General features: G+C 47.6%; 1 protein-coding gene across 1 annotated transcript in view; it reads right to left on the minus strand.

The window, feature by feature from the left end:
• Nucleotides 1-15354, minus strand: part of LOC125727716 (transmembrane protein 132C-like) — a 173508-nt gene that overhangs the window by 1504 nt on the left and 156650 nt on the right. The window contains 4 exon segments of the mRNA XM_049004630.1: nucleotides 1-878; nucleotides 4005-4196; nucleotides 8878-9151; nucleotides 11523-11731. Of these exon segments, the coding sequence (XP_048860587.1) occupies nucleotides 1-878; nucleotides 4005-4196; nucleotides 8878-9151; nucleotides 11523-11731 (1553 nt within the window).

A 15354-nucleotide genomic window follows, 5' to 3' on the forward strand; every position in this document is an offset into this window, starting at 1 on the left:
CCCGCCTCCCGGTGCACCTGGCCCTGCACGTTCTTCCTGCTCGAACCGCCGTTCAGCAGGTGGCTGCCTTCCTCGAAGGCCACGCCCGCGTCCGTCACCGAGCCACGCTCTTCCTGCTGTGGGGAGGAGCAGGAGTGACCCTCCGAAGGCTCCGCCTCATGGCCCAGCCACACCCAGTCGTGGGCGTGGCCCAGGGTCTCCGGACCCTCCTCAGATAGCTCCTTATGCCGATACTTGAGAGCATAAGAGACGCAGTTGATGAGAAAGACCAGGATGGCCAGGCAGAAGACCCCCAGCAGGGCATACATGCCGATCTCCAGATCGGAGAGCCCACGATGCGCCTGGACCAGGTCGTCCTCCGTGTCCCCGGGCAGGTCCACCTGGGCTGGGAAATCAGAGAAGTCAATGGGGCCATTCTGGCCCAGCCCACCATCGTCCGTGAGCCTCCCTCCCCCTGGCCGCCTGAGGATGGCGCTCCTGGTGGTGGTGGACCGCCGTGCGACGCCGTCCTCCATGCCGGCAACAGAGCTGCCGTAGAAATGGCCGTCGGGCCGCGGCTGGCGCCGGTCGCCGGGATGGTTCTCCAGCTCCTCCCCTGAGCCGAAACGGACCCTGATGATGCCGCTGCCGGCCACCAGCACGCTGCGCCGCTTCGACTTCTGGCATGTCTCGCTGACAGTGATCTCTGCCCTCAGCAGCGCCCCCTGGCCCTCAGCCTGTGCCACGACGATGGGCCACCTCCAAGCCGGGTCCTGCCGCACAGTGACCACGCCTTCGTCCAGAGAGGTGACTGACAGCACGAAGAGGCCCGGCTCATACAGATCCAGGGGCACGATGGAGCCATCGCTGAACTGGAGCCACGCACTGATCGGCGCCTCCTAGTAGGGAAACAGACAAGGGCTGTGACTTAAAGAAAGACACACATATCATCCCTATCTGCTCTTTATCTCTACCAAAAAAGCGGACTTCAAACAAGTTACAAGAGAAGCATTAACCATGGGAAAATACATTTTATAAATATATAAATGAACACCAGGGGCTGACAAAAACATGAAAACCACGGCATACATTAGATTCCTATTCATGGCAAAAATATAAAACCCATATTAATAATTGTACCTTGTTTACAATGAAATAGGGGAGCAGCCCAGACTGCTGAATTTGTTAGTTTCATTCACCCTGATGAGCTGAGATGGTTTTTGTTACATTATTTCATCAAGCAAATCAGGCTTCACAAAAAGCGCTTGCAGGGCAGAAGATACCAAGAATCCTGAATCGGGGGGGGCGGGGGGGGGGGGGGGGGGTAACCTGAATCCGGCATAATTGTCAGCAGCATAAAGAACCTCTTTCACTCCCATCGTGGGACCATTAATCACTAAATTATTACACATTTAGATAACGAGGATACAGCAAAGGGCCGTCATCCAGCTGGGATGATCGGAAGCATGAGCTGCATTGATGGCGAATCCGCAGTCAGAGAGACGCGTCAGGTCTTTGGGCGAGGATACGGAACGCTGGGACTCCATTCCCGCACGAAGTCACGGTGTCCAGCAAAATACTGCGCGAGATCTTACACTAGACGCACACTACAATTGAGAATACAGATATTCTTTTCCCTATTTCACGACCAGCCATCCATCTTCCGTAACTTTTTCCAGTACTGTGTTGTAGTGAGCCTGGAGCCTACCCCAGGAAGCACGTGGAACATTCCGGACGGGATACCAGTCCATCACGCAATCCCACAAGCCGCAGCCCCGGTTGGTGTGAGGCTGGTGTTACCCAATGAGCCGCTGCGCCTCCCTCTGTGATTCCCATTCATCTACATTACTTGACACCGAGACACATGCTTCCCTTTCTAAACACATTTTTAGTTAGCTTTCGTCCTTAACGTCACACATCCGCACTGTAAACAGCTTCTGGAGGGTACTGTCAGCAGCGCAGGGTCAGGCAGGACAAATCGGCTGATTTCTATTGTCAGTAGACATGGAAGTGTCAAAGTTGCATATATTATTTAGTGAATTTGGTTTGATTCACACTTGTTTTTTTGTTGATTTAGATTGGTGCTTATCCTGTAGTTAAGAGCAGTACATTCTCAGTCTTCACCAAGCAGAAATTTATGCAAGCTTTATATATATATATATATATATATATATATATATATATATATATATATATTACATTAATAAATATATGTTAAACAATATTTGAAAGATTTTGAGGCACACATCAGTCTTCGTGGGTCACAATTTCTTTTTTTTTCTTTTTTTAGCAAGCAGCCCTATATTATTATCATTCAAAAATTGCCAGGACTCACAGTTTCACCACAGCTCTCATGAATTTATTTAAATACCCACAGTGTATCGGGTGCCGGCTGTGACATGTTGAAGTTGTGACACCGCGGTACTGGTGGTACGCTGGCCCAAAATGACAGTCCACAGTGTGGTGAGGATTCCTGCTTTCGGCTGTTGCTTCCTAATTGTGCATGCAACTGCATGGAAATGGAGAGAGCCCGTCTAATGCAATGCCCCCCTCCCAGCCAAACACCATATCTAAAATGCATCACATGCTATCAATACCGGCCACTATTAATCTTGCTGGTGGGATTCAGAAGTCAGCTGCCAGAGAAATGACCTGCTTCATACGCAGACCCCGTGCGACGGCCGAATATTAAACACGCTCATGCTAATTTACCTCATATAGTGCTAATTATATAGATGGTGAAAGAGCTGTTATTTCTGAGCCTGATAAAAGAACGCGGGGGTGGGCAGCCGGTGACTTTGTGATTAGGGTTTTAAGGAGTTATTTTTAATTACGGGAATTTTGCATTCCGTTCATCTTCCAACCGTTTATCTGCGGGGGCGTGCGGGCCTGGAGTGTATCCCAGGAAGGATCAAGCACAAGGCTGGGGTAACACACTGGGGTAGCCTGTGAGAATGTTTGTGAGCCCTGTGATGGATTGGTCTCCAGGATGTACCCCTGCCTTGTGCCCTCGCTGCCAGGAACAGGCTCCACCTCCTCGGCATTCCTGAAAGTGGCTTGAAGACGGATGATGCTACTACTACTACCACCACTACTACTAATAATAATTATTGTTATTATTAGTCTTTAATGCACGGGTTGCGGGTTCCCATGGGAAAATGAGGGACAGCATATCCCTGATCCGCTCCAGACACCACACAGGCTCCCAGGCCTGTTGTCCCTGTGATTAGGGAGTAAATGGATGCAAGCTGCTCCTCCAGAGTGCTGCCGGGACAGTCTATGGAACTGGGGCACTGTGCTTTTTTTATGTTTACTTTTCAAAATAGAAAATGTGGTAATACTGCATAATAGATGCTTGCAGAAATGCCCTGATTCGTCAGCCTTTGAATGGAAAATGGAAAAGAAAATGTATATTATGTAAAATACAAAAAAAACAGTAAACATACATACTGTAAGTATACAATGTATGTTTCTCATTTATTACTTTTCTTTTTTTTAATATTCTGTTAGATATGATAATATCTGCCACTGTCTGGGTACGGGTTGTGGATTTAACGTACATGTTATATTCTTAATAGACTGGCACCAGATTCTTCAGCTCCTCTCTGCATCCTCGGTCAGGCTACTGGAGAGTGATTACGTTTGCTAACTAAATATTGCTACATAAGGACTCAGCTAAAAGGAGCTTAATTTAAAGGTTAGCTAAAAGTAGGCCGCTCCCTCATGCTGTTGTATGTTACACCGCATATACACCCCTCACCCCGGCCCAGTTGCTCCCAGCTGACTGTTTGGGGCTAAGCTTGCTTGAGGCTCTCACCGGCCTGAAACATAGACTGTTTTCCTCAGACATTCTATTTACAGGCCGATAATTACATTGTACATCTGATAAGAACACTCTTCTTATCTGGTGTAACAGACATAGCTTTCTGTTTTAAACTTACTAATTAACCAGTCTGGAAATTTGCTAAACGTCAAAGTGAATCCATAGAGGTCCATCCCTGGCCATAGTGTGCGTGAGGCAGTACCTGCTTAGGGCTCTGCAGCACTTCCTGTGCGGTCGCCGTGGCGACGATGGCCCGGTTACTCCCAGGGCTGAGCTGCAGCGAGAGCGAGAGGCCTGTGACCAGCTGCACGCCCAGCTCCGTGATGGTCACCTTGTCCTCCAGCACTGTCACCGTCTTCTCAGCCAGGATGGCGTCAGACAGGGGAGAGAGCACCTGTTTGGGCACATGAGACCGAGTGGTGGTGAGGGGGGGTCACTGCGATGGGGTGTGCAAACACGGCAAACATCCAGTGTGATGAACGAGTGTCAGCTGATAGAACAAATGTCCCAACACCTTATCTCCTAACTAGCACAAGGTAATGTGACTGATTTCCCATTGTCTTGGAGACGTATGGTGTGATCTGAGATGTGGGTGTTCAATCTGATTCTCGGCACATGGCCGTAAGCTTGGCATTACAAGAGGAGTGGTGTGTGGCTCAGTGGGTAAAGTCTCTGTGCCTTTGATCCGAAGGGTGTCGGTTGAGCAGAGCAGCCACATGTCCGTGGGCCCCTGAGCAAGGCCCTTAACCCCCAGCTGCAGGGGTGCTGCATGCAGGCAGACCCTGTGCTGTGACCTCAAGCTTGCTCTTACTGTACCTGTTTGTGTGTCTCATGGAGAACAAGACAGGGTAGGTGAAATCCCACCTCAATTAATCACTAATATTCTAATATGGTACAGTTTCCCTTAAAAGCCACAGGCAGCTCGCAGAAAGTGCTGTTTCAGTGTGTGAAACCATGTAAATTTCAACATACACTAAACCCAAAGTCTTCTGAAAGGAACGTGCACTACAGGACTCAAGTGAACCGGAGCCTTCAAGTGGCACTGCGATGCATGAGATGTCTGCAGAGGGCTAATCCAGCCAACCTGCACAGGAACGCCAAACTTGTTTAGAAGATCAACTGAACCCCACTTTGAACTGTGGGAACGCCGAGAAAAAAAAAGCAATAGGTGACATAACGTAACAAATGATCTTACAGTCAAAGAGCATTTGTTCAACCACTGTACGTGAAAACTTAGTATTAGACATTTATTAGGCTACGCAGCTCCTAACTGGACACGCGTAATCAATTATCAATCAATTATTCATCTGGTCTGCCAGTGAGTGGCAGAAGCAATTAGGGATCCCACAATAAAAAAAATACTGAGGCCTGAAGCATCAGCCTTGGAAGCTGAATGGGAAGTTTTGCTGGCACTAGAGAAATTTCAGAGCACTGCAGTACATTAAGGTTCATATTCCGCCTCAGAATGCATCCTTCACAGTTATATTTATAATGGTTCTTTCATGCACATAATTGACACATATAACACAGGCGTAAACTGATGATTAAAAGGCAGATTAATTTGCACATTGCTCCATTGCGCTGCTGGGTCAAAGGTCATAATATTGTTTGTAACATAACAGTGTAGCTTCCTGTCATCTCAAAAAAAAAACCTCTTAAATACCCCATTGAAGGTATTTCATTGTACTGTATATACAAAATGTGGAGTTCTATTGGAAGTACACTAATGCTACTGCTACAGGCCCATTTCAAGGTAAATGTTACCACTATTCTGCCATAGGAAGTACACTGACATTATTTTTACATGCCCATTTAAAGAGGGTAAATGTTTAGGGCTGCACAATTAATTGGAAAAAAAAAAAACACAATCTCAATCCATAACTCTATAAGATCTCATTTGTAAATTACCACAGTTTCATCAGCCGAATCAAAACAAGCACTCCTACTTTTCCCCAGGGAATCTGACGCATCCCACAGTTCAGTATTATCGTTAAAGGGCGCTTTTCCACCGCACCAGGTACCTTACTTTTGGTACTTCAAGAAAGTACCAAAAGTATAGTACTTCAAGGTGGTCTTCCACTGGTGTAAAAACCGGTACTGGCACTGAATGACATCACAGCGCAAGGCGGGTATTTTGTAGGGAATTCGAAAAACAGTAGTGTATTATATGGCTTGGCGATGTGGGATATTAATACCAACACCGTATGTTGTGCACATGCAGTTCTTACTCCTGTCAGCTAGATTAAGATCAGGCTTTTTCTTACTTTCAATTCTGTACTGAACCCATTGTAAGTTAAAAATATTGAATATGAATATGATATGAGAGATCAGTGACCGTATGAGATGTATGTATGTACACTCGCCATGGTTACAGAGACTGGAAGCGTGGCTGCATAGAAGTCGCCATCGCCCGGGGATGCGTAGTATCGTAAAGTATAGTACGTCATATTAATCAAAACTCAGTTTGGTCTGGTGACTACTGAGAGTGGATCGCTATCGCACCATCGTAAAGTTGAAATATCGTATGTTGAACCATCGTAAAGCGAGAATAATCTGTATATGTTTAAAAATAAGTTTACCTCCGCTGCTTTTGCACGATCACTGTATCTGTTCTCCAAGGCAATCGTAATCAATTTTCATCCTTGCTGTTTAAATCAGTCCTAGATGGATTTTTGAGATGTCAAACTCCTTTTTCTTTAATAAATACCCCTCTCCGTTTCTGCCCACCAGATCGCAATTAAAGCTTGGGTCGCTTCATTTGTCCAAGCATCCATTATTATTATTATTATTATTATTTACCTCATTTATGGTTGTTTTCTGTTTTGCATTTCAGAAGCAGGGTATTTGCATAACCATTCGACAAAGAAAACATTTCAAGTCCCACACCAGAGTACCAAAGTATCAAAAAAGTTCTCCATTGGCACTTTCGGTACTGGAACTTTTGGTATGGCTGTTTCAGTTACCCTAAATGAATGGCTAATTGAGTGTTTCCTTTCTGTTGTCAGAAGGTAATATGCTGGTCCTGGATCAATCATATGTTTGGCACAGTCATGTTTTGTTGTGTTTCCATTGAGTGCAATAAACTTTTACATTTTAGAAAAAAAAGTCATCATAGAGAATCGTGATCTCAATTCTAAGCAAAAGTATCGCGATTCACATTGTTTTTTCAGAATGCAGCCTTGAAAATGTTAATGTTATTGTAACAGGCCCATTTAAAGAGGGTAAATGTTACCTCTATTCTGCAATTGAAACTACGCTAACACTGTTGTTACAGGCCCATTTACAGAGGGTAAATGTTACCACTATTCTGCAATTGAAACTACGCTAACACTGTTGTTACAGGCCCATTTACAGAGGGTAAATGTTACCGTTATTCTGCCATTGAAACTACGCTAACGCTATTGTTACAGGCCCATTTACAGAGGGTAAATGTTACCGCTATTCTGCAATTGAAACTACGCTAACGCTATTGTTACAGGCCCATTTACAGAGGGTAAATGTTACCGCTATTCTGCAATTGAAACTACGCTAACGCTATTGTTACAGGCCCATTTACAGAGGGTAAATGTTACCGCTATTCTGCAATTGAAACTACGCTAACGCTGTTGTTACAGGCCCATTTACAGAGGGTAAATGTTACCGCTATTCTGCCATTGAAACTACGCTAACGCTATTGTTACAGGCCCATTTACAGAGGGTAAATGTTACCGCTATTCTCCCATTGAAACTATGCTAACACTATTGTTACAGGCCCATTTACAGAGGGTAAATGTTACCGCTATTTGCCATTGAAACTACGCTAATGCTATTGTTACAGGCCCATTTACAGAGGGTAAATGTTACCACTATTCTGTCATTGAAAGTACGTTAATGTTATTGTTACAGTCCCATTTAAAGAGGGTAAATGTTACTGCTATTCTCCCATTATAAGTACCCAGTAACGTTACTGTTACAAGGCCATTTAAACACCACCATGGTGACTGTGATTTATCTAGGCTGTTTTGCTGTCAGCAGGCAGCTAGACGGACCAGGAATGGTGTGTGATCCGCTTTCCCAAACCCCCGTGGTGTGACAGCATGACAGATATGGATTTGCCCAGATGGAGAAGAGTGTCCAGCATCAGACAGATGAATCGTGGCCTTGTGCCGACATGCCACACCGGCCTAACGCAGGTGCTAACGATTTTTTAACTAACGACTTTTTTCCTGCTCTTCCAGGGGACACAGACAGATGAGGGTGCACATGCAGGATAAATTGCACGTCGCACCTCCCCGCCTCTTGAGATTCACAAGTGTGTCCACTGGAGACGAACATATAAATAACACTCTTGTTCAGGCATGAGAATTTGATCCGCACTGGCCACCGCTGAGGCAGGACCGGAAACCTGACCCAAGCGAGAGATTTAACATTTCATCCGCCATCGCTTTTGCTTTTTTTCCCTTCTTGTCCGTGTCCTTCATCTTTCCGGCCCGGTTCCCAAGGCCGGATCCAGGCACAGGCCAACTAGGCAGCTGTGTCGAGTCCGACTGGCATAACGGGGCCCAGAGGAAGTCATGAAAAAATATATACAAGGCCAACTCTGGCTATAAGCAGAATGGGCAGCTGCCTAGGGCCCCTGTATTACCTACGTTTTGGAGGAAATTAAAAGAGCGTCAGTTTCCTTGGTCGGGGGGCCTCCCAAATAAAAGCTTTGCCTAAGGCCCCTGAAAAGGTAGATCTTCCCGCTTCCCATCGGCAATTTTATCTGGATGGTCCAGGATTAGAGAAACACCCTCAAAGCACCTCACTTCACTTCGTATGTGTTAGATAAGTATCCAGAAACAACAATATATTCTTAAATTGGCAGATACCCAGAGGTTCTAGCCATGCTCTCGATACTTAGTCAACAACTTTTACTATCGCTACCCCATCAGGGGGCAACTTTTAATGTCACAACCATGGGGTACATGGTGAAATAGGGGGGTGAAGTTTGCGGGGCAGTGTTGAAGCGTGACTAGGGCATTGCATGGACTTTGATCACTACTGCTGGCTATAATGAATAGTTTATGTCATCTCTGTCCCCCAAATCGACGTACCTGGATGGCGGTCATGCCCACGTCCATCCCGACCAGCACACGGCCGTCCCTGAGTCGGGCCACGCGAGGGTTCTCCACCTTCAGGAAGTCACGCACCAGCTCTGTGACGTCGGCCTGCCAGTCGCTGCCCAGCATGAAGGCAGCGGGCGAGCGGGCATCGGGTGCCTCCGCCACAAAGTGTGCCAGGACGCGCAGCGCCGTCTGCTGGTACTGCAGCCCGCAGGAGCGCCCCCGCCGCTCATCCTCATCCTCTTCCTCGCTGTCCCGCGCAGATCTGTGGAGCAGACACCGTCAGGGGAGAGCCGCTGCTCGCGAAGCATCGCCGGCGGCGACACGAACATCAATGTCGGTAACCTGCCGTGTTTTCAGCGCGTGGAGGAATTCACCCGCTCAAAGCGAAACTGGGCTGTCAGATCTTGCATTTATTTTATATTATTCTTTCTGACTAAATGACTGCCAAAAAAGACAGGTCAGAAGGAAAGCTTCGCAGCTCGTGGAAGAGGGCTGCATAAGCAATGATGTCACAGCAGATCCCTCTGGCAGACCTGGAAACGTTGCCACGTGACCAGAGGGCTGTGGCCACTCTCAGCACGTCAGGCTGCAGAGGAAATGGAGGTGACAGCATTCCCGAGCTTTTAATGAGACCCTGCAACCGAGGTGGAAAGGAAAAAAAAACAGGCAGAGGTGAAAATCATGGCTACCTAACAGTGCAACGAGACTACTTTACGACAGACGGCCAAGATGGGAGATTACATCACTCCCGTGGTGGGATGATTGTCACCGTGCAGTAAAGCTGTTAGGTCTTCTACTGCAATCATTTGACACCTTGGGTGGAGCTTTGGGGCCCGAAAGAGACCACGGGATTCCTCTATGGGCTATAACCAAAGTCCCAGGGGCGTCTGAGGAAAAGGGTTCGAGAGGCCTGCAGTATAAAGAGTCAGTACCGAGAGTGACTCAGGAATGCTAGGATACAGGCACTGGGGGCGGATCGACGTGATGTAAGGATCCACTTTTAGCCATGTGGGTGACTGGAAAAAACGAGTGTGCGACTGTGTGACTGTGTTCCTGTGTGTACATGGCTTCTTTTAGTGTCCCAATAGTGTCCCAGGAAGTCATCTAAAAATCAGCTGTAACGTTTTTTCCTAATTTCATTTGCGGTGGTGTTAGGAATTGTCTACCGTGTGCATAAAATTCCCTGCAAGGACAAGGATGAAGAAATGTGTATCTGAAGGGATTAAGGCCAGGTTGTGGAAATATCTGAGAACAGAACCGGGGAATGGGTTCTGGTGAATCCAAGACGACCAGGGGGTCCACTGGGAGCAATTGTAGGATTTGTTTAAGATTGGGGGCATAAGAGAGGCTGTAGTTCATATGGAGATGCCAACCTCATCATTCGTTGATGATATTTTTTGTATCATTGAGTGAGAGGAGAGGGAGTACTCCAGGGGCCAATCAGCTTTCAGCTGGCCCCTGTAGCCCCGCCCCCCCATCTCTTTCCTGGATCCCACGAATCCTACCCTTCCATTAGCCTCCCTTCCTGCCAGAAGCCCGCCCCCCACAAGGGAGAACCCAGCAGGCTTGCATTAATTGTAATCAGCACATGCTGTGTGCACTGGACCTGAATCAGGTGACAAAACAGACATAATCATGGTTGTATGTAAAGAGGTACGACCTGCCTCGCTGTTTATGTTATGCAAGGAACACAGCCAGGGATCGGTTGGGGGAGGGGGGGTCTAAAAAGTAACAACCCTGTGCTGATACTGTGATGCACCCCCCAGCCCCCTGCCGCCAATAATTATCTACGCCAATTTACAGCAATGCTCAGCTACTGACCAAGTGGTCCTGAGTCTGGCACCTTGATCAATTCAATACAGTCACCATTAAGGCCAAAAGACATGTGAGGAAAGGTAACAGCTAACTGCCCCCTTCAGGAGGAGAAACCCGGGTTATGGCAATAGAAAGAGAGACAGGCAGAGCTTGGACAAGTGCGGCGGCGAGGGCACTGTGATGTGCGCGCTGTCAGGCGCCCCATCCGCTCCCGCTAGTCAAACAGCATTGAGTGATGTAACTTGCCAGGAGCACAGCACCGCGTCCCAGGCCCAGGTAGCGTCGCTAATGTCACTTTCTGTTACATTTCTATAAAATCTGCATGGAAACAGACCTCACCGTGCCACGGCCAGGCTGGGAGCCGCACCGTGTGTACCGGATCAGCGCTAAAAGCTCGTCGGAGCTTAGATGATGCTAAAACTCCGTACGAGTGCTGCCTGAATAGGAGAAAGCTCCAATCAACCTTATTAGCTTAGCCTGAAGTCAATGCTACTCCTATTCAATGCAGAGTAACCAGGCTACAGTAATACAGTAATAAATGGATGCTCCTGCTTTGCACCTCATTCGTATGGTCCTCTGCAAAGAAGCTCACCCCACTGGGACAAAGGACTGGATATATGTTAGACTCCGCAAACATGAAACTGGTGGATCAAAAGAACAACCCCCTTAGCTGGTTTCAGCTGCCTTATAATAGCGGATATATGCTTGTTTAAAGACATATAAGTAGGGTTTTATGAAGTGCTAACCTTATAGAAAGTGACATATTCTTTTTTCTCATGGAGTGTCTCCAACTGGGAGGGAGAGAACTGGCAACCAACCTCTGCCCTGTGGTCACGATGGGCACCCTCCAGCCCTTGATCTGGCTGAGCTCGGTGTCGGACACCTCGATCTGCAGGGGCAGGCGGGGGATCCACACCGTCATCTCCAGCTGGGCGCTCAAGTGGCCGTAGGTGAAGTTCACCGCCATCTTCACCTTGCCCTTCATCTCCTTCCCGTTGACGAAGACGTAGTCGCACCTGTCTGACACCTGAGAGGAAGACAAACGGAGGGCTACTGTGATATGTGACGACAATTTGTCAGTGACACTCAGGAGTTTGGAAAAGCTGTGAGAATATCCAGGATCCATTCCCATTTGGGGTAACCCGGGTGAGCATTTCAGGAACAATCAATTAGTTGGATTGTTATCGTTTTCATTGGGTCAAACTCAGTAGCTGAAAAAAATAAATAAAATGATGCTTTATTTGCCATTTGCACAGGTACAGCTACATTGGAATGCTTCTTTTCACATGTCCCATCTTGCTGTCCCTTGACAAATATACACACATAGCTGAATGGAGAGCAAAGCTTGGGATCTGTGCACAAGGTCAGCCATTTATCAGGTGCCCCTGGAGCATTTTGGTGGGTTTTGGGGCCTCGCTTAAGGGCCCAATGGACATGTGACTTTTCTGCTGAGGACACGATTTGAAGCAGTGACCTTCCAATAACAGACAGAGATGCCCCCAACCCACTGAGCCACATACCAGCCCCCTAGTTGGCTTGGTGTTCACATGTTTGCTGTAATGTAGAGGGAAAGTTGGCACTCGCAGGAATGGAAACCATCCCTCAAAGAAGATTGTTGAAGCAACTGAGGCCTGACATGACAAGGGATTTTGATATGTTTTAAATAACCAAACCAGTCAGACCCCTCCAAGCCTGGGCACTTTCCTACTAAGGTTTAGGAATGACTTGAAAACAACACAGGATCAGAATGGAATATTTATGACCTAAGCACACCAGCTTGCTGATCCCATAGAGGACAGCAGTAAAATACATCTGTACAGAAACACCACATTGCTATTATTATTATTTCTTTTATTATCTAGTCAAATTAACTCTGAAGTCCATAACATCTTGCATTTGACTATATATTCTGGGTACAGCTATCAGAATTGAAATAGAAGCCAACAGTCATCTTTGCTAGCAAAACCAAGTCTAGAATCTCCTTATGATTTTAAGCCTGGAGGCCGAATGACTGGGTGTCTGACTGACTGAGTGTCTGAGAGGGACAAACAGGCCACCAGCTTCAGATGCAGCAGACCAGATCCTGCACAGGCCTTCTGTGGTGCCAGTTGTTTGTGTCGCCAGTAGCGATTTGAGCGTGTGTGTGGTTCTCACATAAAGCAATAATCCGGCTTTGGTCCGTGCCATCGTATGTAGGCCGAGGCTCGTATCCACACGGATCGGCAGTGTGTAGCTTTGTTGTTTCGCGTTCTGAAGGGACATGAAGAGCTTGCCCCCCCCCACCCCCCCCACAACTGCAGCCTGCAGATGTTTATCCGGAGCTACAAAAAGCCAAAGAGCTGAGGCTCGAGGGGAGAGAGCTTCAGAAGATCCGAATCGGGGTCACCCCATCGGCAGGAGTTTGGGCTCTGCTCGCCATGGTATGAGAGGAGGAGAAGTTTGTGGGCCGAAGAACATGCATGGAGGTTCCAGCCCGGAAACCATCTGTTTTGCCCGGCGTCGTTTCACAGAGATGCTTTTGCTCGGCGCCATAGTTGTCTGAAGGCACCCAGCACTTGGACGGCTCTGTCTTGGCGCCGATTCGGCCCACTTCTGACGTCTCTGGCAGACTGCTTCTGAGGTCTCTCTGGTGAGACGGTGCTAATGGAGACCATGAAAAGCTATAAGACGGCGGCCAGCAGATAACAGCGCGCGACATGTTTGAGACGAGCTTCAAAACCCATCATATGTACACACAGGCCCATTCGCCTATGTGCAAAGGGGTTGTGGCCGATGTTGAAAGCTGTTGTATGAGGAGGGTAGAGATGTTTAAGCCTTTTATTAACACCCAGTTGCGAGAGTCGATCCGTCTACAGTTTGTTATTTCAAAAAAACAAAATTTTGATCTGATCCTTCTTCAAGCACGTTTCGTTGTGAGGTATGAAAAAAGCAATAAATAGCCATTTATCTGCACCCACAGCCCCTGTGCGTGAAGAATCCTTTGTAAGTCTCCGCATCCCCTCCAGGAACAGTCACAGTGGTCCCTCTGAAGTGTTTTTGAATTCCCACTCTTTTTTCCCCCACAAAAAAGGCTCATTGATGGCTGTAAGCTTCTGCCTTCCCATTGTCCTTCACTGTTTTCTGTCTGTCTATTTTTCTTTCATGCGAAGCGAGCGAGCCGCCTCTCCCGGAGTGGCGGGCCTTTGTCGAGGGTCATTATGGGCCCTCCGTGCCTTTCCTGCAGCAGGGAAGGCGCCTGCAGACGCGGCTCAGCGTCCGGCGGACGCCCAACGGCAATGGGCCGTATTGTGGGGGCCCTCCCACCGCGAGGGCTTCAGTGAAGCGCTGTCTGAGGCGTTCAGCGCACTTTGATATTCTCGCCACGCGGGCTGCCGCACCGAGCCTCCGGCAGATGAGTGCTGCTGTTGGCAGAGGTGCGCTTCTTAAAAGCACTCGCATTGATCCCCGTCTTGGTCCCCAGAAAAGTTTCATGGTTCAGCAGCGTTCGGTTCGGTTTCTGACGTGCCGTGTGTTCCTAACACCCTCTAACACAGAAACGCGTTCATCCAGAACTGCCATCCATTTGTGTCTTTAATGCTTCCCTCTGAAGATAAGTACTATTGTACAGCTTTTATCCCACAGCAGCAAGTTCCAAGCATCCTTGGACAGTTACATGAAACTTAAAGAAGATCTGAACCTCATTCCTATTATTCCTCTGATTGTCTCATGACAGTCATTTGGCGATGTCACAATGGGAGCCTATGATTCCAGATTGTCAGGGTCCTATCAAAATATCCTACAGCCTGTTTTCCATACATCTCCCTGGAAATAGAGGGTATCTGACAGTCCAGTGTCGGAGTTACTTAAATCATGTGGTGACCGGGCTTTAACTGAGTGTCCTTAGGGTCAGTGGAGACACCGGCTGGGAAAGCAGCACCTTGTACACCTGGCACGGGGCCATTCATGAACTCATCAATTCCAATTTAAAATCTGGAAACGAAATTTAAAAAATACCCCTACAGAAATTACAAGTGGGATTTCTTGGAATTTAATTGATTTCAATTCTGTTTCCTGTGCCAGTTCAATTCCAGTTTTGTTTCCCTAGAGCAGGGAGCAATTCCGATTTCAGTTCCAACTCCAGGGCCGTGGAATTTACAATACATTCTCAATTCAGTTCGTGAAAAGCTCCATCCTTGGTGTACAGCCGCTTGCTGGTCATTTCACGAGGCTCTCTGTAGGTTTGGTTGCCCTGCGCTAGATTATAATAAAACCTCTTGCTAAAAAGCTGTGAACTGCAGCCAGGCCGCGCAGTCATCGATGATACTGTACGCAGAAGCTGCCTTGTCCTCCGCGCCAGACAATGCTAGCTGTGGATGTTCCCTGGCTACACTGTAACGTCTGTCTTACGGCACCATTGATGTTTTAATGCACTTCCTCGTGTAGGTTTTCCGCGCTCTCTGCCTGACCGGGGCGATCTCGCTTTCATGAGGAAACACGCAGCTCCTGGAAAAAAACGGCTCCTGCGTGAGTTATAAAGTCTTTGTCACATCCATTCCTCAAGGCATCATAAACGTCACAGAGAATTCCGGCACACATTAATCAGATGCTTCAGGCAGCTAACAGGAGAATACTTACTGGGGACATTAAGGCTTGTCTTTGGAGCCTGTCCAG

This window comes from Brienomyrus brachyistius, chromosome 2, assembly GCF_023856365.1.
Source record: "Brienomyrus brachyistius isolate T26 chromosome 2, BBRACH_0.4, whole genome shotgun sequence".
Taxonomy (NCBI): domain Eukaryota; kingdom Metazoa; phylum Chordata; class Actinopteri; order Osteoglossiformes; family Mormyridae; genus Brienomyrus; species Brienomyrus brachyistius.